Source organism: Paramisgurnus dabryanus, chromosome 5 (assembly GCF_030506205.2).
Source record: "Paramisgurnus dabryanus chromosome 5, PD_genome_1.1, whole genome shotgun sequence".
In the NCBI taxonomy this organism is placed as follows: Eukaryota; Metazoa; Chordata; class Actinopteri; order Cypriniformes; family Cobitidae; genus Paramisgurnus; species Paramisgurnus dabryanus.
In genome coordinates, this window is record NC_133341.1 from 33,632,937 (window position 1) to 33,660,661 (window position 27,725).

A 27,725-nucleotide genomic window follows, 5' to 3' on the forward strand; every position below is an offset into this window, starting at 1 on the left:
TCCCCTCTGCTTCTATTAATGTAAAGCTGCTTTGAAACAATTACCAATTGTGAAAATTGAATTAAAAGTAAACTTCCTCATGTTTATTTCAATTTTTGAGTTGGGTGTGTAAGTCACCAAATCCAACCTTATGTTATTTTAGTCAGTGTCTTGTTGCTTAAAACATCACTTTGAAACATGTCAGTAAAAATTTGATTAATCTAACTTGAATATTTTTAGCAGAATGCATGAGGTTGTGCCCTGCTCTCCCCTATCTGCATGTTATTGAAAGACACATAAACTCTTCAATGCTGTTATCGTACAACTGTCTGCAAAGAAAAACACAACAGAGTCCATCGACTGGAATGTTTTAAAATAATTTATTAGGATCTTTTAATTTGAAAATTTCCAGAGGTGTAAAATAAAAAAATACAGTAAAGGGAAGAGCGGATCAGTGAGTTTGAGCATCAGGTCACAGTGTTGACGCATTTCTCCAAAGCGCCGCCCACTGATGCTTTCCAGTTCTGTTACTGATCCCAAATCCCCGCCCCTTTTACAAAACATCCAAACAGACATCATAACATGATTCACTGTAAAAATCTGACAAACTCTCAAGGGCTTAAAACGGGTCTTGAAAAATATAGCTTCTTTTCTGAAAAATAATTATTAATGCCACAATCGCCATCATATTAGTACCACCGTGAACAGCATTGGTTATTACTCGAGTTTATAAAATAACTTATTGCTTTCGTTGTTTAAATAGTTACAGTGTGTGCCGCGCAGTAGTTTCGTGAGATGTCCCTGTCGGTCGGAGAGGTTTGGTTTTTTCGAGGTGACCACCGCTTTAAAAAGAGGCTACACGTGTCTAATGGAAGACTGCACATTCAAATCTATAGAAACATACAAATCACACCAAATTAGCAAATGCAAAACTTTGCTCTTAAACGTTTTGAGTGTCATGAGAGTGAAATGAACTCATGGATGTTATCTGAAGGCCTCTATTAGAGCAGTAATATCTCCATCAATGACAAAGATGAGACAGTTTAACAGGTGGCAGTTAAATGCATGTAAACTTATCATCTGTACATCCATACTTCAGTCTACACATCTGTACAAACATGAAAAACTCTCAAAATATGGATGCACACTGACACGTGTACATTACAAAACGCACTCGCCTCCTAACACGAGCACGCATGTACACAAAAAACACCAGAAAAGACAAAAACAGGACCAGAAATGAGATGTAACAGCGCTCCGACTACATTGCTTTGTAAATCTGTCCTTCATTTCTTTTTAAACAGCATTGTACCATCAAAAAAATTAAAAATGAGAGCGAGGGAAAGAGAGAATTTACAATAGCAGTACATCACGCAACACATTATATATATAATATATATGTCCAAACAGCATGAGGAGATCCCTAGCAGCCGTCACCTCCACTGAGGCTACACAAATTAATTTCAGTGTCGCCTGTTTTTTTCCCAAATAAAAGGGAGAAATCCTTTGTTCTTTTAGGTTAACACAAGCAGATTTTTCTCTGATGTGCGTAATCGCCTCATAAATGATAGCAAACATTAAAAACACAGTTTTCACAAGCACGGGCATTCATATGAAATCCTGAAAACTAAAGTACTCTGTACAATGAAAGAAGAAAATATCAAATCCTGCGTACAGATTATAAATGTAGGAAGATTGTGAGCTCATGAGTCCAGAAAGAAATGAACTGCTTGTCATCTTAATTCTACAAAATACTTTCTATACATTGTATTTTGTATCACATGCATCAAGTAACAAACACACTTTAATGCACACATTTAAAACTCAAAACAGTTCATTTATAAGAGTTATTCATCTCTTTGTTCCAAAACCTTGTGATCTATTAGTTTAACACCCAAATTAAACTTGATTGATTTCTAATCTTTTACACAAACCGCACTTTTTTTACTGTGACAAACTTTTTATTAGCAATAATTTTGAAATAATATACCATTTTACCTTATCGCAGTGCATTATGGGATTACCTTCTCTGGAAAGTTAACATTAAGTATCTGTTTTTGAATTTTGCAGAAAGTAGGTACTTTAAAGTCCCCGTGAACAGGAATTTGCCACCAATTTTACTTCTGTAAACACAAACAGTTGGCAGGGGCGGGGTTAACAGAAGCTCCGCCCAAGCTGTCTAGCTGATGTCATTAGAGTAGGATTGCCACAAGTGGATGGAAGTCAACTTTCAGATTTTGATTAAAATTTATGAGGGCACATGAATAGGAAACATTATGACCCACACAGATCAATTTTTTATAATAAACACTGCAATATTCCATTAAAAAATCTGAAAAGTCAATTATGATATCATGAAGTCTTTAAAATACAAAATTACATTGAGTTTAAAGCTTAGCTCACAAGGTTTTGGAACAGACCAATGGTGAAAATAGTGTCAGAAAAAGACGATTCAATGTGAAGAAAGTTTTTGTCTGATAAAAACCAATAAATGACCCCTCAATCCCCCCCCAACGTTCAACGACCCCTCCCAAAATCCATGCAATATGTACAGTATCTACAGACAAACAGTGAGCCGAAATCATGAAACACAACTGTAGATCATTCAGAAAGTCATTAACACATAAAACTGTATACATATGAATGACTTTATGAATGACTTCTGATCATTTCATCATTCAAGATCATTGTAAAAACCACTTTAACAAAACAAATATAAACCTCATTCAGTTTATAATAATATTACCAATGTTGTTATTTAAAAACCTAACAAAATATACATTTCAGTCCTGTCGTTTAGTGTATTTGATTCCTTAGTATTTGTTCGTGGTTATTTAGATTAGTTAGGAAACTTAATGCTTAAACATTAAGAGATCTGCTCGCTCTCTCTCTCTCTCTCTCCCTCACTCCATACATTACAGCATTAGTACAGTAAAAACATAAAAACACATTCAGAAAAAACAAGAGAAAACTCATCAAATAAAAACTCTGGGGGTATAAAATCCCTTGCATGTTTCCCCGTGTACAATCGAAACGGTATTAATGTGACAATTTTTCTTCATCTTTTGTTTCAAAAGCCAGACAAGAGCACATCAGAAACGCCTGACTGAAGAAACAGCATACGTGCACGAGTGTGAGGGAAACCGATGGTGATGTTAGTAGAGAAAATGAAATGTGAGAGACTGCAGATGCTCATGAGCACATTACATCATCATCACGTCGTCATGGCGACACATCCGAGTTAAGGGCACTCAATGGTAGCCGTTGGTAAAGGCCGTCGCAATCAATGGACCCTTGATGGAAAGAAACAAAATAAATATATAAATATATAAATATATATATTTAAAGTCTTTGGTTTGACTTTGGTTTATCTGTTTCTACATACCCCAAGTCCATGCCCAAACCCTGAAGTTGGGGCGGGGCTTGCTGCACTGATATAGCTGCCGACACCTGAATCCTGATTGGCTGCTGCATACAGCTCTGCCATTGGCCCGGGGCTGCTGGTGCCCAGGAAGCCAGTGGGACGTGAGGGGGTGGAGCCTATGTCAAACATAAACAAGACACTTTTACATGACAGAGAAAAAAATCTGCTAGACTAACGCAGTTTATGTCTAAAGTGATGTCATGTGACATCGATGAATTCGTACCTCTGACCAGCGATGCAGCTGCGGCCGCTGCCATTGGTCCGTATGCCGTCAGTGGAATGGCTGCGGGGCACACAAATCATATCTATTTATTTGAGCTTTTTTAATAAACACTGCTATGTGATTGCTGTTTTTTAAATGATTTGTGTATGTTTGTATGTTCAGAGCTCAGATGAACGACTGACTGACCTGTGATCTCAGGTGGATGTGAGGACGTCAGCAGAGGCGTTCGCTCTAAATGGAATTCTACAAAGAATGAAAACAGCGAATTGTGAAGACAAATTCACACACAGAGCGTTTCTTTCCACATGTAGTCCTATCTACACAAACACACGGACATACACATGAAAGAAAGAGTCTTTAAGTCACATGATGTATGTCCACAGATACACACAGGGAAGAAACTTACAGCCGCCTGAAGCTGCTACACAGGAGAAGAAAAAGTGAAGAAAGAAAACACAGAAAACCAAAAGCAGGAGGAAGAGAAGAAAGACAGAAGGATGTTATTAACTTCTGATCTTAAGATGTGAAAGACAATGTTAAACTCATGGGAACTGACACGGGTTAGTACAGACGCTGAGTGAAATCACACACATAAACATTAGATGAGATTAACTAAATCCACAGGTATGGCCAATCAGTTCAAGGCTAAAGTATACTCGGGCCAGGAGGGTCCGCGGTCGTCTGCACACCCAGTTCTCGTGCAGCCCACTTTTTGAGACCGCATGGACGTAAAGCATACAGCGGTGCATGCGCGAGAAAACTAAGACGTGACGCCGCTATAAAGAGGGTTCCCACTCTAAAGACCCATTCACTCCAGATTTGTATTACCTGGTAACCTCTTGTAGTTTGTAATAAATGTGGAGGTAGTCTGTGATCTTAATTCTGTGTGTAATTTGTAAAGTAAAAATTCTCCCGCAAATGACCTACCATATTTTGCCGAACATTGAGGTCCGGTGATAATATTTATCCTGAGCGAATCAGCATCTCTGTCATTTTGTGAGATTGTATATCATTTTTTCAAGGCTGTGCTCTTGCTGGTGTTTTTGCACCAACACATACTTTACAGAGAGAAAAAAATCACAGGCTATGCTTATCCTCGTGCGAACGGGCCACACAAAACTCAGATATAGGGTGGGTTAAAGTTCCCAGATAATAGTAATCCTGTGCGAATAGTACTTAAGTCAAATATCCTAAATTAAAAGCTGAATTTCCATGACCTATGTCTGGGATGCCATGAGCCTAGATAATGTAGTGTAACACCGTACGTTTAGCTTAAATGCGTGAAATGAATAAACAGCCGTTTAAATCGTAGTCAACGGAGGCTTGGACCTTGAAATGGTATTCCTTACTTCACAAGTTAACAAGCGGATTACATTTGGATAAATGGAAACTACAATTTAAAGCATCCAACAAAAATCCTAATATTCCATGACTTGGACAAAATGATCAAATTTCAATGTCTGGAAAAGGCCTTATAAACTTCCATGATATTCCAGTAATTCCATGACCAGTGGAAACCCTGTTTATAAATAACTGCACAATGGGAATAGATGCACACATCATCGCTAAGTAAGGAGCGCTTTCTTCATCATAATGTTTGATCTCTGTTCTTTGTTTTCTTGTTGTTTGTTTACACTTTGTTTTTAAAGGTGGATCATCTACTTTTCTTCATCTGTCCTGTAAATGATGTGAATCAGTGTTGTCCTGGTGGCCTGGTAATCTAATCATTTGAATAAGAAATCATTTTTACTGCTTATGTGTCGAACACGCGTATCCACAGTTGACTATACTTTGAAAGCTGTACTGACGCATGCACACGCGAGACAGATGTGAATAACAGTAAACCTGGCACTTTAGTCACTGTTATTAGTGACCGGCTCTCTAGATTGTGTACAACAGGACTGTGAAGCCACAGACTGAACGAAAGAGATGAAAGAGTTTTCATGCCGTGCTCACCTGGGAACTGATAAGTGTATCCTGGAGTTAATCCGGTGTATCCGCGGCTGGTGTATGTGGCCGTCTGGAACCCTGGGTAACCTGAGAATAAAGACAGACACGTACTGACATCACAGGGCTGTGGGATATTAAACATAACAATAAAGTGTTTGGAGATTTTGTCATTTCAGGTTTCAGTTAAACTGGTTAAGCGATGAAGATGAATTAAACATGATAACATCATTTCATTTACATTTATTTATTTAAACGCTTTTATCCAGCGTCTGATAAATAAATTATTGAGAGCATTTAACACCGAGCTATGAATTCATAATGGTAATGTTTATTGTGCTCAATTCTCTTCTTTCTGTTTATTTTGCATTTACTGTCACAGTTGTTTAACACAATGCTTGTGCGACTGAGATAATTGGTTGTCTTTTTAGAATAAAAGTATATTATCCAAAAAAAAAGAAAGTTACAATTCCTGATTAAAGATTTATTAAAATGTAACTTCAGAAGCTCGAGCTGTAGTTGTTTGTAGTGAACAGCAGGGGGCAGCAAACACACATCTGTCAGAAATAAAGCACTTCAATCATGTTGAGTTTGATGTGAGACGCCTTTGATGATGATAAATTATTTTCAAATCTTAGATTTTAAATCTGTGATCCTCTGAATGCACATTCTGCATGATTCGACACACATGTGCTGACTGTAATCAAACGAGACCTCAGAAGAAACACAGATATGTTTTGATAGAAGTGATCTTTGACCCAATCAGGAGCATTAAAATAATCATAATCATGAGACCACACAATAAAACACAGGATATAAATTCACCGTGAAAAAAGCCCTGAATCAGGCCACATCCACTTGAAGGGTGAACATCAGCCTTACCCAGCATCCCAATTCCCAGCATGAAGGCATCCATCCCATAGGGCATCACCCTGGAGCGACCGCGTGCCGTCCCTGTGGGTGACATCACTTCCTTCGGCTGTGCTTTTTTACACTCGACCTTCAAAAACAAAAAAAACAAAAGGCAATAAATCCCCTAACACAAAAACAGAACAGCAACAATCGGTAAAGTGTTTTAAGTGTATAATCTCTTTCTCTTCTTTGTTTCTAGTGAAGGACACTCACCATCTTGTTGTTAATCTCATGGAAGTGAATCTCACAGACCTTCTCAACAACATCTTCATTCTCAAAGGTCACAAAGCCAAACCCTGGAGAGCAAACACACACAGATGGTGAATGTATATGATACAGTATTATTATGAATTATCTCAGTGTACTTCAATGATATTCTTATGCCAAGAATCAATATTTAGTTTCATTTTTCGAATCAACATTTGTTCAACATCGGGAGCAGGTCTGTGATACACACACACACACACACACACACACACACACACACACACACACACACACACACACACACACACACACACACTCATCTAAATTCACAAAACACTTTAGTCCGGTAAACACAAGAACACAATATGTATATATATATATCAGTGCTTTAGATAAATATATAATCTTATATCCAGCAGCATTCATTTACTTCTGAACATGTTGTTTGTTTGACGTGTGTTCAATAGAATCCATGACTTCCGTCTTTATTCATTTCTTCTGTTCATCTCTGTATAGAGGTTTGTTTAAAGCTATCTGAAGATAATTCCTCTCACCTGCTGAGCTCACCTGGCTCACGACAACCCTTTCTTTAAAGTTACGCCTCCTCATCTGTCACTCTCTTAGACAAAACCACAAGCTCCGCCCACATGCTTTTATTCTGAGATTTCTTGGCCAGGTGGAAGATGGTTTAACTTCTGAACTACTAACTAGCTTACCCACACCATATCTCCCTTACTCGCCTACATTATCACCACTTATGCCTTTTATTGGAGCAGAAAAAATATAAAACTAAAATAATTTTTTCAGCCGTTTCTGTGTGTGTGTGTGTGTGTGTGTGTGTGTGTGTGTGTGTGTGTGTGTGTGCGTGTGCGCGCGCGTGCATGTGCGTCAGTGTGTGTGTGTGTGTAGCGTCTCAGCACTGCTGTACCTCTGTGCCTGTTGGTGGTTTTGTCAAACATTAGCATTGCGTCATCAACCTGCAGACAAAACACACACACACAAAAGAGTGAGATGAGGCACTCAAAGCCATTACACAGCATGAGGCTTCATTGTGAAGCTCCTGAGGAACACAAGAGGAGCAGATGGAGCGGCCGAGCGGGGGGGAGGAGGAGGAAGGAGAGAGATTAAAGAGGAGAAATCATGATGGAGGATCACACATGAAGCTTCTGCAGTCTATCAGGTTCCTCTCTGAGATGTTAAGTTCATATCATTATATTTACTCCAGTGGATCATAAACACTTTGCTACAGTTTGTCAGACTGGACATCAAGTGATAATGAGTGAATAAAATCTCCTGACCTTAACCCTAAAATCAAACATGAGAGAGATGTAATAATTTAATATTAGCCTAAAAGACCCAGAGTATGCATTATTGACATTACAGACTGCATTGAAATATGTTTTTAACAATACATGAAACTGTAGCCCTGTGAGACAAAACATTTATTTCGTGTCTATGTGTGTACATATAATGCAATGACAATAAACACTTCAATGACTTGAATTGTGTAACTGCACAATAACACAAGTGAAATATGTCTTTATGACACCGAGCTAAACAGTGTGTTTCTTATCAAGTGATGTGAGTTTAACTTGTCTGTCATATTATCAACAAGATTTAAGAGTTTATGAGTTTAATCTCTTTAAAATGCTACATCTCATTTAGTTTGCTATTTAATATTCTAACTATTGCTGACTATATTTGTTTATTTAAATGCAGAGATGTTTGTCGTTGCAGTCTGTGACTCAATCAGTAATCTAAACCCTAACCACCACCAGTAGCTGCGTTTCCATTACCATTCAAATTGTGCAACTGAGATTGCGAAATGAAAATATGGCCAATGGAAACACGTCAATTTCAATGGCTGTATTATCAATCGCAATGTCAATTTGCGCAAGTTGAATGGTACTGGAAATGCAGCTAATCAAGAACTAGTTAACCACTGCTGTAGATCAATGTGTTGGGTGCTGGGTTCTTGAAACGACAAGAACAACAACAATAAAAAATAATACTAATCTTTCAACCACCACCACACAGATGATTTCCTTAACGTTCTCAAACTTTTTCGGCATGCGGCCCCCCTTGTGTACGGTGCATCCCTTTGTGGCCCCCCCACAGAAAATGTATCACATAAAACATTGTAAAACTAAAATGTATAAAGTTTGAGAACCACCACCTTAAGAAACTCAAGAGTAAAAAGGTCTTTTTGAAATTCAATGAGAGTTTAAACACTTTTCTGATATTTCCAGGTTTTCTGTGTTCATAGTTTGAGAGAAGTTTCATTAAACAAACATTAATATCCATGCTCTCCTTCTCTCCATTCTCTTCTCTCTTAACACAGTTTGGGGTCTTTTCAAAAACCCTCTGCCCCCTTTCAAACCCTCTCTAAAGTTTACCGTTCCCATAGAGACTCTGAATTTCAATTAGAGGAATTGCCCCCTCCAACTTTTCCCTTTATGAACAGAACAGAGAGAGAGAGAGAGAGAGAGAGAGAGAGAGAGACAGAAAGAAAGAGAGAGAGAAACTTAGACTTAAGCTTGAAGTATAGTTCAGTTTTTACTCATACACAGGCGGTCCGTGTACAGTGCACGTGACTCAAATTTCTTCATCAGAATAGTACATGCATACTGTACGCACAATGCTCAATTTTTTACTGTGCGTGTATGCTCACATATGCTTACAAATATACAAACTATACTCCAGGTTTTAAATACCTGATGCATTATAAAATCACTATAGCAAACTGTATAGCAACACTCCAGCATCTTCACATGAAGTTTTGCACAGAAAGCAGCAATGCAATATCATTCAACAGCTGTGAATAATACCTCCATTACATTTGAAATGTTTTTTGTGTTGTACTTGACAACATAACTGTGGTAATCAGAGTAATACATGGCATCCTATGGGTCATTTCTGAAACAAGCACAGTCCTGCAGTGTCTGTTTGTTTATAAAGACTGGATCATGGTTGAAATTTGGCTAAATTCATCACCCATCTGAAGAAGCTCAACACAATCTTTAACATAACCTGTGTGACTAAACTCCAGACTGACGCTTCGTCATTTTCAACAACACAACAACAGAGGTTTGGGCAGGACGACACCAGCTGACAGGAGGGTCACGGGTTGGTGGCACCTGGTTAAATGACCATGGGAAAGGTCAGAGACTCTTAGCCTGGATGGGTCGCTGTCAAACACACACATTTACTCTCTGACATTTAACTAGAACCTTCTTCTGCCCCCTCCCATTGAAATCGGCTCAGATCTGCCCCCATCTCCCAAAAAACAGAGACACTGCAGATTCAAGATCCAACAGCTGCGGTCAGTATTGTATCTGTGACTTACTGACAACATTTAATGACTGAATATAAGGATATAATAATCAACATTCAGCTTGATCTTAATACATAGAGATGTGCTGTTAACAAAACCAAATAAAAATCCCACAGACACTGGAGAAGGAAACCATAGTGTATCTAAATGTTATATTTTTCGTTCAGACCAGCACTGATGTATTGTGTAAAAACTAAATAACTGAATTACACAAGTACACTTTCTTCAAATGGGAATGTATGGAAGAGCAATGATGACATTTCAGAAAACTTTTTTAAAGACAAGCACAGTGGACTTATTTTGGCTTTCACACAACAACCATGCAGAAAAGATTTTCCTTTGCGCATTTGAAAAATGTCAACACTGTCAATCAAGATCTGTGTTCACATTAATATATGAAGACAACTAAAACGCTGTATAATGCGTGGCAGGCCAGTAGATGGCGATGTCACTTTGTAAAGAAACACAACACGTCTGCACACATATGCATTCTTCTACAGAGCGATAAATACAAAGAATCAATTGAACGGTCAATGAGGTAGATTCATTACAATTTGACACTGGACTATAAAACACAAAAATTGTATAAACATAAACAAGCAGCTTACTGGAACACAAGTAACTTACAATAAACTCTGCTTACAATAAATAACAACCAAGTCCTTTTAAAGGTCATGTTCTTTCTGATCCCATTTTTTTTAAACCCTAGTTAGTGTGTAATGTTGCTGTTATAGCATAATTAATACCTGTAAAATGATAAAGGTCAAAGTTCACTGGCAGGCGATATATTTTCTTTAACAGAATTCCTCTTTCAAAGCCTACAGCGAATGGCCGGTTTGGACTACAGTCCTCTACTTCCTGCTTTAATGATGTCACTAGAACAGTTTTTTGACTAAACTCCGCCCACAGGAATACGTCAGTCGCCAGCTAAGCTAACAGCAAGCTAAGTTGCTATCCAATCACAACACACTAAACAAACTACACAATCACAACACACTAAACAAACTACACAATCAGAACTCGATACGTATTTCTGAAGGAGGGACTTCATAGATGAAAGAAGACATCAGACAATTTAAAGCTAGCATAGGTAATCCTGTTCAGATACATTTTTTATTATACTGGGTGAAATGGTCCTTCTATCCTGAGAGTAGTCAATACATTATGTGTTCAGAAAACGGAATGAAAACAATCAGACCTCTGTAGCAGCTGCAGGACAGTAAAAACTCCGACCAATCACTGCCATTCGGTGCGTGTGTAAAGAACCAATCAGATGCCTTCATGTCTCGTGGCCCAGCCCCACTGCGCGCGCTGCCCTGCGTGCACTAATCACGTCATCGTCACCCTGAACACTACACCGAGTAAGCAGGAGTTTGCGGCACCGGCACAATGGAAGATAAAAAGCAGCCAAAACTACCACTGCCAGCTTTGCTGGTAACTGCTCGCCCTAATAAAAAACCTAGAAAAAGAAAATCTGAGGCAGAAAAGGCTGCAACTAAACAGGTACTGGATAAAGCCAGAGGACAAACTCGCGTAAACATCGGTGGAGCATTTGAACGGTGGAGACAACTGAGGGAGCTGAAGGGCCTGAAAAGCGATGCCGAGGTTGCGGTCTTTCTGCTGAACAGGTAATAATTTGTTTTGCTTCGGGGGGATTTGTTATTTCCATGATAAATGTTACGTTAGGCAACATAGCTATTTTTGTAGCTAGTATTAGCCCAATGCTAACATTAGATTCTCTGTCGGTGTAAATCAGTTGAGTTACAGGTGAATGAGACATGAAGTCGTTTGGTTGATGCCTATAATGTGTTGAAATACTCGGTTTTCCTGTGACCTGCAGCTGACTCCGACTGTGGATGCGCGTTCATGTTTGTGGGGGCGTAGCTTTGGACGGAGTGCTAACGAGAGGGGGTGTAGCTTAGAAGAGGTGCCATTTTCTAATTTTGCTAGCTCTCAAACATTACCTATCCGAGCTTTAAGGACAGTGAAAACAGCGCTATACAGATAAGTCAATTATGTGAAAAATACTGAGTTTTTTTACACTTGAACCATGAACACATGTTATATTGCGCACTGTAAACACAATCAAAGCTTCAAAAACACAGAAAGAACGGACCTTTAAAGTAGTTTATTTATATAACAAGCAAAATAAACAACACATAGATTACCTATGACAACCAGAACATTTGTTATTTTCGATGAGGTATTCGTTCAAAAGTTCAGTTTAGCAACTAGTCAGACCATCAAACAAAGGAAGTAAAGTTTGGACCAGACGCGTAATGCCATCACCACAAGTTCGTCCGATGAAATTGTCTATAGACTGAATGACATCACCATTATCACAGATTCATGTTTGTGTAGTTTACACAAAGACAACAAGAACTTTAACTTTATACCCATCTTCAAAAGTTTGTGTTTTCATGTAAACGAAGTGACAGACTGCATAAAAAAATCTGTGCGTTTTTATGATTTACTATCAGAGTCATTCAGATGCAACATTAGGGGTTTTATTTCTGTGTGGCAAAAGAGAAGACTGAGTCGGCCGTAATGCCTCAAAATGTCACTTTCAGATCAAACTTTTATTATTCATCTGCCTTTCTCTCTTAAAACAGGACAGCAGACAAAAGCTCCAGTGAAACTCTCTAATCGACTCCAATCATGGCTGACTGGATAATAAATTCATTCTCTCTCTCTCTCTCTCTCTCTCTCTCTCTCTCTCTCTCTCTCTCTCTCTCTCTCTCATCATATCTATTGTTGTGGGGTGGAGCCCTTGGACTCTCTGTACTCGTCTTTTGTGAAGCCGATCATATTCCAACCATTTTAGACTGTGGCTAACAGATGAGGACAATGAAGGACAGAGAGTTTCCCTGACGGCTTGAACAGACAGATTGTGTTCACAACATTATTTTGTAGCACAGAGTCTCGATCTGATCTCATAGTTTAGACAAAATACTTAAAAATTATTACAGACTTTGCTTCTGTAAACAAACCTAGATTTTATTTTCACCTGACAAACCAAAATCTAACTGAGGCTACTTTAGACTTTAACACGTGTAAATAATCTGCACTCATATACTACAGTAAGTCTATATTGTCTATAAAATCTCTCCCAGCGTCTCTGTCACAACATCAGAGAAAAGTTAATACATTGTGATAAAGTAAGAAAAAAAAAGAAAAACAAGCACAGAGTGTAGACAATAATACCAGGGACATTAATAAAAGAGTAAAGTGTAATGTGATTTTTGATGTTGTTCGGTGTTCAAAGGCTAACAGGTGCACAGTGTGTGGACGCTCACTTGTGATCATCACAACCCTGAACCCACACACACACATTTACATATTAAAATAAAACCCACAAGCATCCGTATCACATTGAGGATGTGTGTGTGGAGACAAAAGACTCAGCAGGTCACCGTGGAAACAAGCTGAAGAGGGTGTGAGGGGGGCAGCAGCTGTTACATTACATTAGTTAAGATTCACCGGCACATCTTTTTACCACGGTAAAATATAACAGTGACTATGAATTAAATTAAAAGTGTTTTTAAAGTGTGTTTTTTTTTTTTCTTTTTAGGAATAAACAACCTTGTAGAGGAAAAAAAAAAGATTTTGGTTAAATGTTTTGCTGGAATCATCAGACTCAGAATAATCATTACTATCACATGAAGTGTACACTGTAAAAAATATATGATTATGTGCCTTAGTAGAATTAACCAATTAAAATAAGTAAACTATATTAAACATTTAGAATTCTTGTTTTTTAGACCAAAAGTTTAAGTTTTTTAAGTTTAATTAAAATAATATAAAAATGTCATTCTAAATGAACGCATTATTGAGTAAATTCAACTTAATTTGATCATGTATAATTCACTTAAATTTTTAAGGAGGAAATTAACTTAATAATTTTGGGTTGAACTACATTAATGATTTTGGTAAACATAACTAACTAGACAGTGGACTTGTAGTTCATTAATGATGTTGGTAAACATAACTAACTAGACGGTGGACTTGTAGTTCCCAGAATGCTTTTCATTGGACTAAACTTGCAGAGTAAAATGTGAAATTAAACACTGATTTGTGTTTTTAACTAAAAGGAAGACTTGTTGGCATTTCATGTTCATTTATCTTTGAGATTTAGAAGAGTTTATGCAGTGTAGGATTTTTAAGGGGATTTTACAGTGAGGTTAATTATAAAAACAATTATTTTTACATATATTTACTTGATCACAATAAATGATCAGCCAAAGGTAAAGACACAAAATTAAACTTTATGGGGCAGTTTCCTGGACAGGGATTAGACTAGTCCTAGACTAAAATAAATGTAAGAGCTGTACACTACAAACTGAAAACAACTTGCACTGACATATCTTCAAATACATCAGTGCCCTTTGTTTTGCCTCAAACTGCACAAAAGTAATGTTTTTAGTAAGGCATGTTTGTTAAAACTAGTTATATTTCCTAATTAAACTAAGGCCTAATCCTGGCTTAAGCTAATCCCTGTCCTATGTTAATTAGTTATGGTCTTATTGTGCATATTTGATTATTGCATGTTAAATATATATATATATATTTTTTTTTATTACGCTTTTCTGCTCACCATCATCATTTTAACCCCTCCAACCAACTCCAATCACCTGTCACCATTCTGATATGTAACGCCCACCATCATGATCCAATCACATCCTGATGAGTAATAATGAGTCAAACAATCTCTCATTCACTATAAATGTCTGATTCTTCATGCAGACAGATTATGGTTTGTGTGTCCAAAAACAAAACTATTTTTTTCTTATTTTATCGAAATAATAAAGTTTTCCTAACACAGAACAATGTGACGCTTGTTCTCCTAATCCACCCAGACCATTAAATGAAACTAAACCACATAAACATATTTCTATTATCATCACAACCATGAGAGCGCCAATGTTTACATAACACATTATCAGTATCCAATCAAAAGACGCCTGACAAACACTAACCAATCACAGATATACCACGACAGAATCTCTCATTTTGACCTTCACACAGATGATGATCGTGTTAAACTCAAAAGGCTAACACTATAAATAGATGAAAGGGATTATAACACGCCACGCAGAATAAAAACACTTCAACTTACTTTTCCAAACTGATCAAAATACTGCTTCACATCTTCAATGGTGGTGTTGACTGAAAGTCCTCCCACAAAAATCTTCTTTGTTCTTGTCACCAACTGATAACAGAACAGAAGAGAAAAATCAATCGAACTTCAGGATTCAACAAAATAAAGATTTAATATTAGCCAAAAAGTCAACAGTTAAGATTTTTAACTGTTATTAAAAATGATGATAAAAATGTTTTCACTAACAGTTATAAATTCACACACACATGCACGATTCCTTCATAAGCATTATTCCAACATTATTTGTTTAATATGTCACCAACATAATATGATCTCAGATGTTATCCTGTTGATGTGATGTTATCCAATTACACACGCAGAACTTGTCATGTTTAAAACTACACATACACACAAATAAACCTGAAAAAAAAACGTACCTTGGGTTGAGCTCTGCGTGGGAAAGCAACTTTTGGGTCGATCTGAGAGAGAAAGAGAGACATGAATAAACAAATATTTATTCAAGAAAATCTGACTTCTTATCCATAAAATAAAATCTCATTCTATACTGTAATCTTTTTAAGAAGTTAATATGCAGTCATTACATTTATTCATTATTTATTTAATAATTGTATGACAATGTAACAATATTTGACATTTAGGTGCAAAAATAGTTCAGGACAGAAGGAAAGTTTTTGTTACAGGTTTATGTGAAGTCACCTGATCATCTGACGTCATGTGAGGAAACACAAAGAAACTTTTAAATCTGCTTTATGGTTTCATTAGCCATGTTTTCAAAATTTCTGTTGTGTTCGGCAGCTTCATAGTTCCTATGTTTATAAATATTATACCAAAATCCATTTCATGAAAAAGGCAAATAAAGGAAACAATCAGTTCTGAAAACAATGACTTTATAAAAGAATAGTAATTATTATACAAATAAACACAAATCACTGGTAAGTGAGAGATGATTTCTAGATATTACATTTTTATATTTCATATTTATTCAAAAAGGTTCACGTTAAACTATTCCTCTTGGTCTGTCAGTGAGATTTTCCATTAGAAGAGTTAAGTCAGATTAAAATTTATTTAACAACATTCATTAGATATCTACATGAACACGACTAATCCCACTAGATGACTTTAACTTCATCCTAAATCTACAAACCATTTCTATCAGCCCATGCCATGCTGTTAAACACTGACATCACCATCTACACCGGCAGCAGGCATCTATTAGTGCAGTACAGCCAGACTCTACAATACTGATCCCAGCACAGTCTACAGTTTTATTACTACACTACCACATTACACATATAGTCACCTTATGATGTCAAACCTCGTCCCAACCTGCACAAGAGATACGGAGCGTGTCAAGATGGAAGATCATCTTTCATTTAACCAGAAGTTGACCTAACATGACATTATTTGTACTTGTATACGGGTAAGCATGGAGAATCTCAACCATGTCAACACAACAGGTTTGTAACAATTGTATCTGTTTTAATAAACCCATGTGTCCAAACCAAATGTGACACACCATGAAAGATATCTTTTCCTTGTTAATAAGTTTCTATTTCTGCATTGGCTCCGCCCATCTTAAAAAGCAAAGCATCTGATCACTGAACTTATGAGAACACAAGGGATGTGGATCTGTAAAGTTTAGTAAAAACTCTTTTGATTGGCTGGATTGTGATTGTGTCATGCCACGCCTCTTCTTCGTGTGGACATGAGACAATGTAAAGTGCTCTGAGATGTTAGGGAGATGTTTACTGAATAAATCTCTATAATATTCCTGTTGTAAGAGTAAAATCTCATCTCTTCTTTTTAATCCACACAATCTGCGGCATCATTCATTCATGTCTATAGCACAAACAGTACAATATGACATCAATCTTTAAAATAAGTTTCTTCAAATAAATAAAGTTCTTTTAAACATAAGAAGATATGAAGACAACCAGAGTTTTATAGAGGCGGTTTTCAGGAAAAGACAAAGTGATAGAAACACAAGTGTGTGTTGTTGAAGATTACTGAGCGGATCTCTTTCCAAACATTCAAAGACAAAACTCATTTCAGGCCTCAGGCTGAACCTATCATCCAATATCATCTGAGACGAGAGCGAGAGAGCGAGAGAGAAAGAGAGAAGGAGAGAAAGAGAGAGAGGAGGGAGAGAAAGAGAGAGAGGAGAGAGCGAGCGAGAGAAAGAGAGAGAGAAGCCCCTCTGTTTTGATTAATTATGAGGACAAAGATGAACCCCAAACAGATGGGATTGAGAGATGGCGACCCCCTCATGAAACACACACACACACACACCTTTAACACCACACAATGAGCAACACATCAAAGCAAACTACACAACTCTTCTTCACACATACAGTCTGCTATTACTACAGTTTACACACACACAGAACTTTAACATTAAAAGCAACAGATCAAATGTACATGACTATCCTACCAATAAAAGCCTCACATTACTGCTGCTCATACTAAACAAACAGTGAATGTTAAAGTTCAGATGTAACTCACCCATCACACACAACATCATCATCATCATCATCATCATCCTCTGTGCTGCTGATCCGCTCCATTCATACAGCAACAAAGCAGATTATATCATGACTAGGGCTGTGACGATAACCGCGTCACCGCATCACCGCAGTAATGAGATGCCAACCGCGGTGCTGAGTTCATCATCGTCATCACCGCACTTTTTTATATTTTCTTTATTTTGCTGGTGAAAGTTACAGAAGTCATATGGTGTATGATATGAACTATACACAAAAGTCATTGTTAATCATAATTTACTGTCTTTCATCCTGTGTTCAAGGGTTCTAGAGAAAAAACTGCTTTCCGCACAAGGGGGAGGGACGGTGCATTAAACATATATAGGGGTTTATTATGTGCGCATGTCTTATAATTGTTATTTAATTACTTAGTTTCAGTACTTAAATACACACAAGTAGCCTACTGTCACGGGCGCAATCTTCTTAAACATGAAGCCATTAATTTAAGCGCGTCATGCCCAGGTGCTCTGATATTTATTGCATGCCATGGAACTGTACCAACTCACTCACTGCGCGAATAACAAAATCTCAAGTGCAAGGAAATCTCACAGCCACGCGCATTACATTATTCAGGTGCAAGAAGGTCACCGGGCAGCACGAAATGCGCGTTGGTACTGATAATAATAGCATAATTATTTGAAACTATAATGGTCAAACATGCCAACTATAGTTTTGAAGGCTAGCGCGGTCGGCTGTAGACCTATATGTCTGACTATCGTAGCGAGGAAATGCCACTATCTAAAATCACATCTTGTGATGATTAACTATCATGTGGCGTTTGTCGGGCTTGGGAGCACCAAACATACCTTTAGTAAAGCATAAAACTTCAGCCCAGCAACGACAGTTGGAAATCTCCAAGACTTTTGCGAGAGGAGCAAAGTACCAGACATCAGTCAGGCAGGTGAGGGCTTACTGACCGCGTGACCCGTTAATGCTGTAAACTAATTTCTCCAGCTCGGGATCAAAAAAGTTTTATTATCTTCTTGATTATGTAAATGGACAGCAGTAATTTAAAGCATTGATTGGAGTATCCATAAGTTTTGCGCAGTTATTTACGGGATGATGCAATACGTTATTTCGTTTCGTATCTGCTTTGTAAAATTATAATTAAACATATTAACTATAGTAACATGAAATAGTATTTATTTTCGTTTCTTTTGAGTTTAATATGAATTATGGAACAGTTTTTGTCATTGTTTGTAACCCATTTTATTGTGCAATAAATTATTTAACGTTCAACCCGTTGCGTTTGGAGGAGTGCGTTATATCCACGGAGTGTTACCCGAAAAACACTCTAAAAATGTCTAAAGAAATTGGAATCAAGGTTTTGCTTGCAAGAAACAATGTTAAGCTCGGCATGTTCTTTCTAGTTTTTTTCAGGTTGCTATTGTATGAAATGTATTGTACAAAATGGGTTATAAACGATGACAAAAAATTATATAATTATTATATATATTATATATAAAAATATATATATGTATTGCTATATATATATATATATATTATACCTATGGAAATAAATATTATTTTATGTTGTTATTGCTAATATAATTTGTTGTTTTAATAATAAATAAGAAGACGTTTCCGATGCTTTGCGGGGGTGGGGGGTTGTGCTTTTGGGCTTTGGGGGTTACTGTTGTGCGGTTAACCGCATAACCGCATGATTTTTTTATGCTTCACCGCGGTGAGAAAATATCCTAACCGTCACAGCCCTAATCATGACTAACTTTTCTTCAGATTTACTGTTTTATAACCATTTTTCTATTGTACCTCTGAATGTTCTTTGTTACTTGACACTTTGTTGTGAACTGTATTTTTCATTTAAAACAGACTCATGGCGATCCTTATATAGATTATAGCATTGAGAAAACCTTTGCTGGGTGCATTTAAATAATATTTATGTTATTTTAAATTTAAATACAGTACTGTGCAAAAGTCTTAGGCCACCATGCTACCATTAGATTTGATGTTTTTGCAATTGTATATTGATCATATATAATTATTTCTCAGTCTCTTTATTAGAATACAACCAGAACATACAAGAAATGTGTATATAGTATTAAAAACAGTATAAATGTATCAGCTGAAGTGTGAAGTATTTAGGATAAATTCCCCTTATGCTTCAGCAATAGCAGGCAGCTGCCGGATCTCTTAAACCTAAATGAAATTAAATCCTAATTTCTAATTCTAATCAAATAACTTCAGAACTTCAGTCTCCTCAAAAAAGCTCAAGATGTGTTTAGTGCCAAGAGAGGTCAACACTAAATACTGACTGATGCCTGAAGACGACATTTACTTATGAAACTTTTTTGTTTATAATTTTGTGTACATATTCTGTATTTTCTGTTTGTATCTTAATAAAAGAGTGAAAAATATTTATTGTGAATGTTTGCTGCTGGAGAGGTCAGAACTGAGCGATTATGAGTCTGGGTCATCTACAGCGCAGAAGAAAACAACAACAATATTAACAAACCAGAATCATTATGGAGACTAAACAACAACAAACTTAGAGCAAGGTGTGAATGTGTGTGTGTGTGTGTGTGTGTGTGTGTGTACCTGGTATTTATCACGTTGTGGGGACCAATTGTCCCCACAAAGATAGGAATACCAGTGTTTTGTGACCTTGTGGGGACATTTTGATGTCCCCATGAGGAAACAAGCTTATAATCAAACAGAATGATGTTTATTGAGAATGTGAAATATCAGAAAGTTTTTTGTGATGGTTGGGGTTAGGGAATGGGGCAGGTAAGGGGAATAGAATATACAGTTTGTGTGGTATAAAATGCATTACGTCTATGGAATGTCCCCACAAAACATGGAAACCAGAGTGTGTGTGTGTGTGTGTGTGTGTGTGTGTGTGTGTGTGTGTGTGTGTGTGTGTGTGTGTGTGTGTGTGTGTGTGTGTGTGTGTGTGTGTGTGTGTGTGTGTGTGTGTGTGTGTGTGTGTGTGTGTGTGTGTGTACAGACTGAAATGATGATAATAATCTCAGAGTATTCATGTAGCCTCGGAAATGCAACCCAGTTTATTTTCCTCTATCCATTAGTTGCTTTGGCAATCCATACCAATTACAGATGGGAATTTCTCTGTACGGCCTGCAGCCCTGAACCTCTACATCAACACTTAACACAGCAATAGTGTACTATCACATACACACACTCACTCACACACACACACACACACACACACACACAAACACACAAACACACACACACACACACACACACACACACCATCAGATTTACACTTGATGACATACACCTGGCTGTTTGACTTTCTATTAAAATATTAAAATCTTTAAAAAAGCTGAATTAGTTGGAGTTTAATGGTATAATATTATTAGATGTAAATACATTAAATACAAACACATCTATGAGTTTGTCAGTGTTGAGCGTCTGTATGATTGATGTGAATATACAGTTAAACCATCATAACACAGCTGAATGTGCAAGAAAACTGTAAAAGCAATTTAAGGAATGACTGAACAGAAAGATTGTTTCTGTATTATTGCACATCTGACGAAGCACAAATGCTGTGTTTATTAAGCAGAATCATTTCCTGCTAAAAATCATTTTCTTAGATCAGTATGCAAATACTACAAAAACAACAAACTTTATTTAATTCTTAAGTCTACATCAAAATCTATAAATGTGGTTTCTCATACACTGCACATATTACTGTTTAATGCAATATTTACTGCCTTCATATTTGTCTTTATCAGACTGAAGATGAAGCTCAGATGGGCTCTGTAGCCGTTAGTGTTGTATAAATAAGAAAACATACAGTAAAGTGTCCAACAAGTGACGCCCATTAAATTATAGACACTAAACTAACAATCACAACTACAGCAAACCCATCCACAGCCTTAATAAATATTTAGAAAACAGATCTCATTAAAAACACACACAATAAACAAAGTTATGTCCTGTGTTATAGGGCAATGAGCTGTATTTGATTTTCATTTTTTAATCAAACAATTACAAATACAAAATTTTCAAGATAAAACAATTATTGTGCAATTAAAATATAAATCTTGTGCTGCTGGATCGATGTGTTTTTAAGGCACTTCTGAAGACACCACTGCTTTGACACGTGTAGTCTAATACTACACTTAATTAAATAAATGCATGTTTTTAAAGCCAATGAGTAATCGTGTTAAATAATATGATTTATGATCATAATCGAGCAGCCCTACTGTATCATCATCATAACTCCTGAACATTTTTTCATTTGTTGCAGTTGAAGACAATCTAAATAAAACTGTAGACCCAATGAAAATATGACACATTTAGAAAAGACCAATTAGTTCATATAGTTATAATATCTTGTGCACTTGAAGCTGCTTCACTGTCACTGCATTACTCTAAACATGATTTGATTTATTTTCAGTGATAATCAATTGAACTTGTTTTAAAGCTGACACACTACTTTGCGATAAACACACAGCTTTATAACACAAACAATACACAACAGTAGAAAAAGCTTCATTAAACTCCTGATGCTTGACTAACTTACAGCCCTTTGTTCAGCCGCTGTCTGTTCTGAGTTTAACTGTATTTTTATGAGATTTGACCTCTCATTTCCAAACTATCCAGTTTCTTTTCTCTCTCGTCTTTCAGTATGAAAAAACATTCTCAGCACGGCACATTCTTTCTGTTTTCACCGGAGCATCTCTCAAACCCTCCATCTGTCTCACGATATCCTCTTTTCATTTCCCCGCATGGATCGCAAGACAAGCAGCATGAGAAACACAAAGACGCTTCAGACGATGTTGAAAGAGGAGGGCAAACGTGAGACTTCACCGTCACGTGTTTACTGCACAGTTTTCCAGCTCTCTACACCATCACCACATCAAATAACCCAGCGTCTGCTGCCATCTGCTTTACACGCCGCTCTCCGTTCTTCAGCAGAAATATCAAAACACGGGCAAAAACTGACGAGTTGTTTGGGCAACAGTCTTATCTATTAAAATTGCTTCCTCTTGTTGTGAATTCCTCCCCATGAAGCCTTTCAGAGCCCAATGGAGTGACCTAATAACCCAAAGCAACGCCCCCCTCCAGCGACCCCAGGAAAACATTAACACAACAGAGGCTCAAATAGCATGCGAAAGAGCCATTCAAAGTCATCAATACATCATTAACACACTGATTAGCCTTTAGACTATAACACAGAGCACAGCTAGTCTTCATGTTTACACAAAACACAGCTTCAGGTTATATGCATCCTGTGTAACACAACATCAATACACTTACACAGAGTTCTTTAAATCTCCTTTATATATATATATATATATTTTTTAAATGCAACTGTACAAGTCACACAGATCAACATCAAGTCTCTAAAAATGAAATTTAGTTGCATGAAACTAAACCTGACCTTTGATGCTTAATACACTGTTAAAAATGTTTGTCTTCATATCATTTCATCAAAACGTTAGGGATGCAACTACTGATTATTTCATAATCGATTAATCGGGTGGTTATTTTTCCGATTAATCGGAATAAAAACAATTTGATTTTCCACTTATTATAGCCAAATAAGGCACTAAATTAGGGTATTCACGTGTAAAAGTGTTCTTTTAAAAGTAAATATTTTAAGCCTTAAATAAAAAAGTTTGTGCAGCTTTTAAATATTAAAACATCTTTAAATGTCAAAATATAAATAAACAAAACAAATTGAGTGTTCAGGGATGTGCTGAGGACATTTAAATTAATAAACTTTAGACCTTGATGAGTATTGACATTATTCATTATTAACTAAATAATGAAACCATTATGATAAGTGATATATATATATGTGTTGTTACATAAAAACCTGGATTTTCCCCTTACTTTAAAACTGATGCTTAGTTTCTGGTTCATTAGTATTTTTATGACAACCCAACAACAATTAAACAAACTCACTGACATTATAAGAAATTAAACCTTTATTAACTGGCGTTATTTTGCTTCTGTGATTGTCCTGTCAGGGTTGCCAGATCTGCGTAACAAAACCAGCCAAATGACCATTTAAAAAAAATTCAAATAGCATCCCAATGATTATCACATCCCAAACACCAACAACTAATAAACCAAATCTGTTCATCTCTAACCCGCAGAAAAACATCAACCTGCAGAAACAGTTCAGAACTCCACCCAAGGCTCCAGACCTGGCAACGCTGCCTTGCTTTTAAACAAGCTGTTCACGCGGTGAGAAGAAGCCCCTGATAAACGTGTAGTTTGCGTTGTATGAAGAAAGAGCGCCTGACTTTAATTAACAGCTCGTGCTGTACAATATGAAGTGGAAGCGTGGTGCGGGAGCATGTGATTTCACAGACCAACTAATTTGTTGATAACAATGTTAATAATCGATTATTAGCGATTTTATCGATTAGTTGTTGCAGCCTTACAAAATATACAAATTACTTTCTCATAGAAAAACTCTGTGTATATAGAACATGAGCTTTATACAATCCAACTAAAAATCCGGCCGATATTTTGTCCTAAGTGCATATCCAAACATATTTTCAATCGCTTAATAATTTTTACATGTTAGACGTTATGTATAATGTTATACTGATGCCTCCAGTTCAAACTCTGAGCTTTCATCACTAAATAATATTCTACACATCTACACAATAAGGAGCTCTGAATGTCTTCAGCGATTAATGTCTGTGGTTAAGACTGTGTGCTCTCTCTCGGATAACCAACAAAGTTGTTATGGTGACCGTAGTCCCACATGGCGACTGAACCCACGAGAAGCCCCAGTGTTTAAAGTGTTGCCAGGCGAGTCTCTCAGCGCGGTTATAAAACCTTCCTCAAGAAAACATCTACTCAACCTTTCCAGCTGCGAACAGGTGAAGACCGGCAAATACCTGGATGAACAGGCCATAACACAGATCAAATATTACAATAAACAAATACACAAAAAGATGAGGGGGAGGTCTGGGCCATCACTAGCGCTGGTTTTGTCTGACACAACCGCACGTTTCTGACAAAGAACCATGAATGACGCTGTAGGACTCACATATTCAAACATGACCATGGTGCTTATTCAAATAAAGCCATTAGACATCACGCTACTCTCTGTGTGCACTGAGTTCAACCAGGGTACAAAACCTTCTGGAGCTCTAAATCACAGCAAGCCTGTAAGGTCAAACCAGACGATGTTGTAAAATGTCATTGTAAAAGAATTCACCAAAAGTCATTTTATAGTGATTTTGTGGTTCCAGTGGACAAACAGGTAAGACGTGACCATAAGAAGCCACTCACAGGACTTCACAACCATCAAATGATGAACGGAATAATATACAGACTTCATGATAAAACTTTACTGTAAAGTGTTTTGAAGAAGACCACTGCAATGTCATGAAATATTTCTATGATTAACAACAAATGTATTCATTAAGAATACTTCAAATTTATTAATAATTAGAGTTTATAAAAGTTCAGCGTTGCTTTTACATCATATACAAGACAGAACTCTTTCCCATTAGAGCTGAAATGATGATGCTAGTTTGTGCCCGTCTCGCGCCCACGGTTGCCCTGGTGATGGAGCGCGCGCAAAAACGCTTTCATGTGGCGCGCATCCGCGGTGTGGGCGGAGACACGGATCGCGCGCGTCATACATGTGAGTTACAAAACTTTAAAAAAAGACGAAGAAAACACAGACACGCAATAATACTTAAAAATGCAAGAACTACTAGAATTTGACACAGGTCAGGTGGGACGCGGCGCGGGTCACGCTTTTGTTTGGCTGTATAATGCATGTCTATTATGGGATGGTCAGCATAAAACTTACTGTTTTCGAATCCAGCTCGTGTCTGTTCTGGGCCAAAACGTTATCCACGCCAGTCTGATCCATGTAGGTGACAAATCCAAACCCCCTGTTCAAAGAAGAGACACGTGCACGCACATTAGAAAAAAGATAGAGGTTACTAAGAAACAAACAAACGCGTCAGTAGCGTGGCGCGAGAGCGCGCATAACTATCACTCTCACCTCGATCGCTTTGTAACCGGATCTCGCATCACCATACACTCCTTCACCTCTCCGAATTTACAGAAGTACTCATTCAGCCCCTCTGGAAAACAAAACAATGCGCATCTATTATGATAACAGCACTTCAGTGTCACAGATCATATTTAAAAAACACTTGGGTTCAGCTGTGAGATCTGTGAATGTTCTGCACCTAAACAGCTCTTTAGAAAGCAAATATATTTGAATAACAACTGATGTACGTCCATGTGCTCTTCTTCCACAGTGCGCGTTCACATGCATTCAAATGTACTCCAGCGCGCGCGCCCCTGCGGTCAGCTTATTCAAGTCACTTTATGTCTGCTGTGATTTGAATTCTGTTAGTCCGCGTGAAAACCTTCATATAGAAATATGAGGCGAAATGATGAATCTGTAAAGCTCATTTGCGCTAAACGCGTGCTTGGATTTCACGATGCACAAACTATCGCTTTCTGTTTCTACAACCAAATGGACCCAAACTAACTAACTGACATGTGTGCGAATAAAAAGCGATGATGTGGGCTCACTTGTAGTTAAAAAGCAAGTCAGCGTGCATGCAACTGAATGGTGGGATGAGAGTTTGTCACGCAGGACAGAAGCTCGCGCGTGTCTCACCTTGTGTCGTCTGCCAACTCAAGCCGCCGATGAACATTTTGCTGAAAGATGGAAAAACACACACACACACACGGAGTCAGAGATCTGGAAAGTCTTGAGAAACGTTACCGATTATGGATTCGTGGCACAACACAATCATGTAACACAAACAACAATCACAATGAATCAAGTGGAAAGTGAATTTCGGCCATGTTGATGCGTGACGGATGAATGGAGCGCCGTTATGTTCAAAGCAGCCGCAGAATTTCATTTCTCCGGAAAAGTAACAAGTTTACTGCACTACGATCATCCGCTTTCCGAAATACAAAGTAAGAATAAAACACGACGGAAACAACGTAACGCAACAATGTAACAGAGCTCGTCCTGCCTGAAAGAGGGAAAATGGAAACAATGTAACAGTAAGAGTTCACTGTTTTCATTCACCGTCTTTGGCAAAGGGACGCACGCGTGTCTCTTTTGTCTCTGGTGGCCTCTCTTCTCCAAAACTCTCAGGTTTTAGATGTTTGTGTATCTCGCGATGGTCTGAAGCTTTTACCAGGGGTCGTGCGGGGAGTCCTGCGCGGAGGACGACGACAGGCTGCTTTGACTCCCTTCCGTGTCCATTCCAGTGTCCCTCTGTTACCGGACTGTGAGCCGAAGGGGAGCTAGGAGTCTCCAGCTCGAGAGAGGGTGGCCCGAGGGGATGGGGGAGGGAGGGAGGGAGGATCTGTCTGGAGGAGGAGGGGCCGAGCGTGGTTTGCGCACACTCTTAGGCCACGCCCTCCGCTGGTTCTGTCAGGGACTATGGATGACTGCCCCGCCCCTCGTTCCCGCCCCGCCTGCGCGCTTTCATGTGCTGTACAGTAGTGGAAACATGGTTTGGATAGACTGATGCTTTATTAAAAGTATTAAAACTAAAGAGATATATAACAGATGAGTAAATTGACATCTGTTCTGGTTTTCTATATTTAGGGTGAAATAATCACCAGTCTTCTTGAGTTTTAATCTAAGTGTCTGATGAAGTTTATGCGTGCATATGTATATGCTAATAAGACTGTAAACATTGAGTACATCACCAGTACAGATTACTGACTGAGACTGGAAATAGAAAGCACGTGCATTCAGACAGTTAAGTGAGGGATTCACATTGAGTCTATTGTTTGTGCCATCAAGCTAACCAAGTGAGGCTCAGTGTCTGTACTCGAGCAGGAGGATCGGTTTGGTGATTGGTCTTGATTTCAGCAGACATGAATGGACAGAAAGTCCGGACCAGGTGATTGGTAGTTTGCATGTGTGGGTGGGGCTGACAGACAGACTGACCACAACCATTTGTTATTCCTCAGGGAGCGATGCATTGTTCCTTATAAACAACAGCACCTTGTGTATTAATCTTGTCATTTCTCTGTCTAGGGCAGTGTTTTGTTTAAAAGATAAATGAATGACCGAAGAGGGACAT

The 27,725-nt window shown here is 37.8% G+C and overlaps 1 protein-coding gene across 3 annotated transcripts; it reads right to left on the reverse strand.

Annotated features, from left to right (window-relative positions):
• Positions 1-337: 337 nt before the first annotated feature.
• Positions 338-26,971, reverse strand: LOC135732838 (RNA-binding protein Musashi homolog 1). 3 transcript variants are annotated; one of them, XM_065251215.1, is made up of 14 exons: positions 26,826-26,971; positions 26,291-26,331; positions 25,661-25,742; positions 25,463-25,547; positions 15,562-15,603; positions 15,143-15,235; positions 7,621-7,669; positions 6,699-6,781; positions 6,456-6,573; positions 5,583-5,663; positions 3,813-3,869; positions 3,627-3,686; positions 3,365-3,519; positions 338-3,272 (listed from the first exon to the last, which is right to left on the reverse strand). In XM_065251215.1, exons 1-14 carry the CDS (start codon positions 26,891-26,893, stop codon positions 3,231-3,233), a joined length of 1,056 nt encoding a protein of 351 aa, XP_065107287.1. In that variant the 5' UTR covers positions 26,894-26,971; the 3' UTR covers positions 338-3,230. The 3 variants fall into 3 exon arrangements, with proteins under 3 accessions (XP_065107287.1, XP_065107286.1, XP_065107288.1); XM_065251214.1 differs by having other exon boundaries at positions 6,399-6,573; XM_065251216.1 differs by lacking the exon at positions 26,291-26,331 and having other exon boundaries at positions 6,399-6,573; positions 26,826-26,961.
• Between the last annotated feature and the right edge of the window lie 754 nt (positions 26,972-27,725).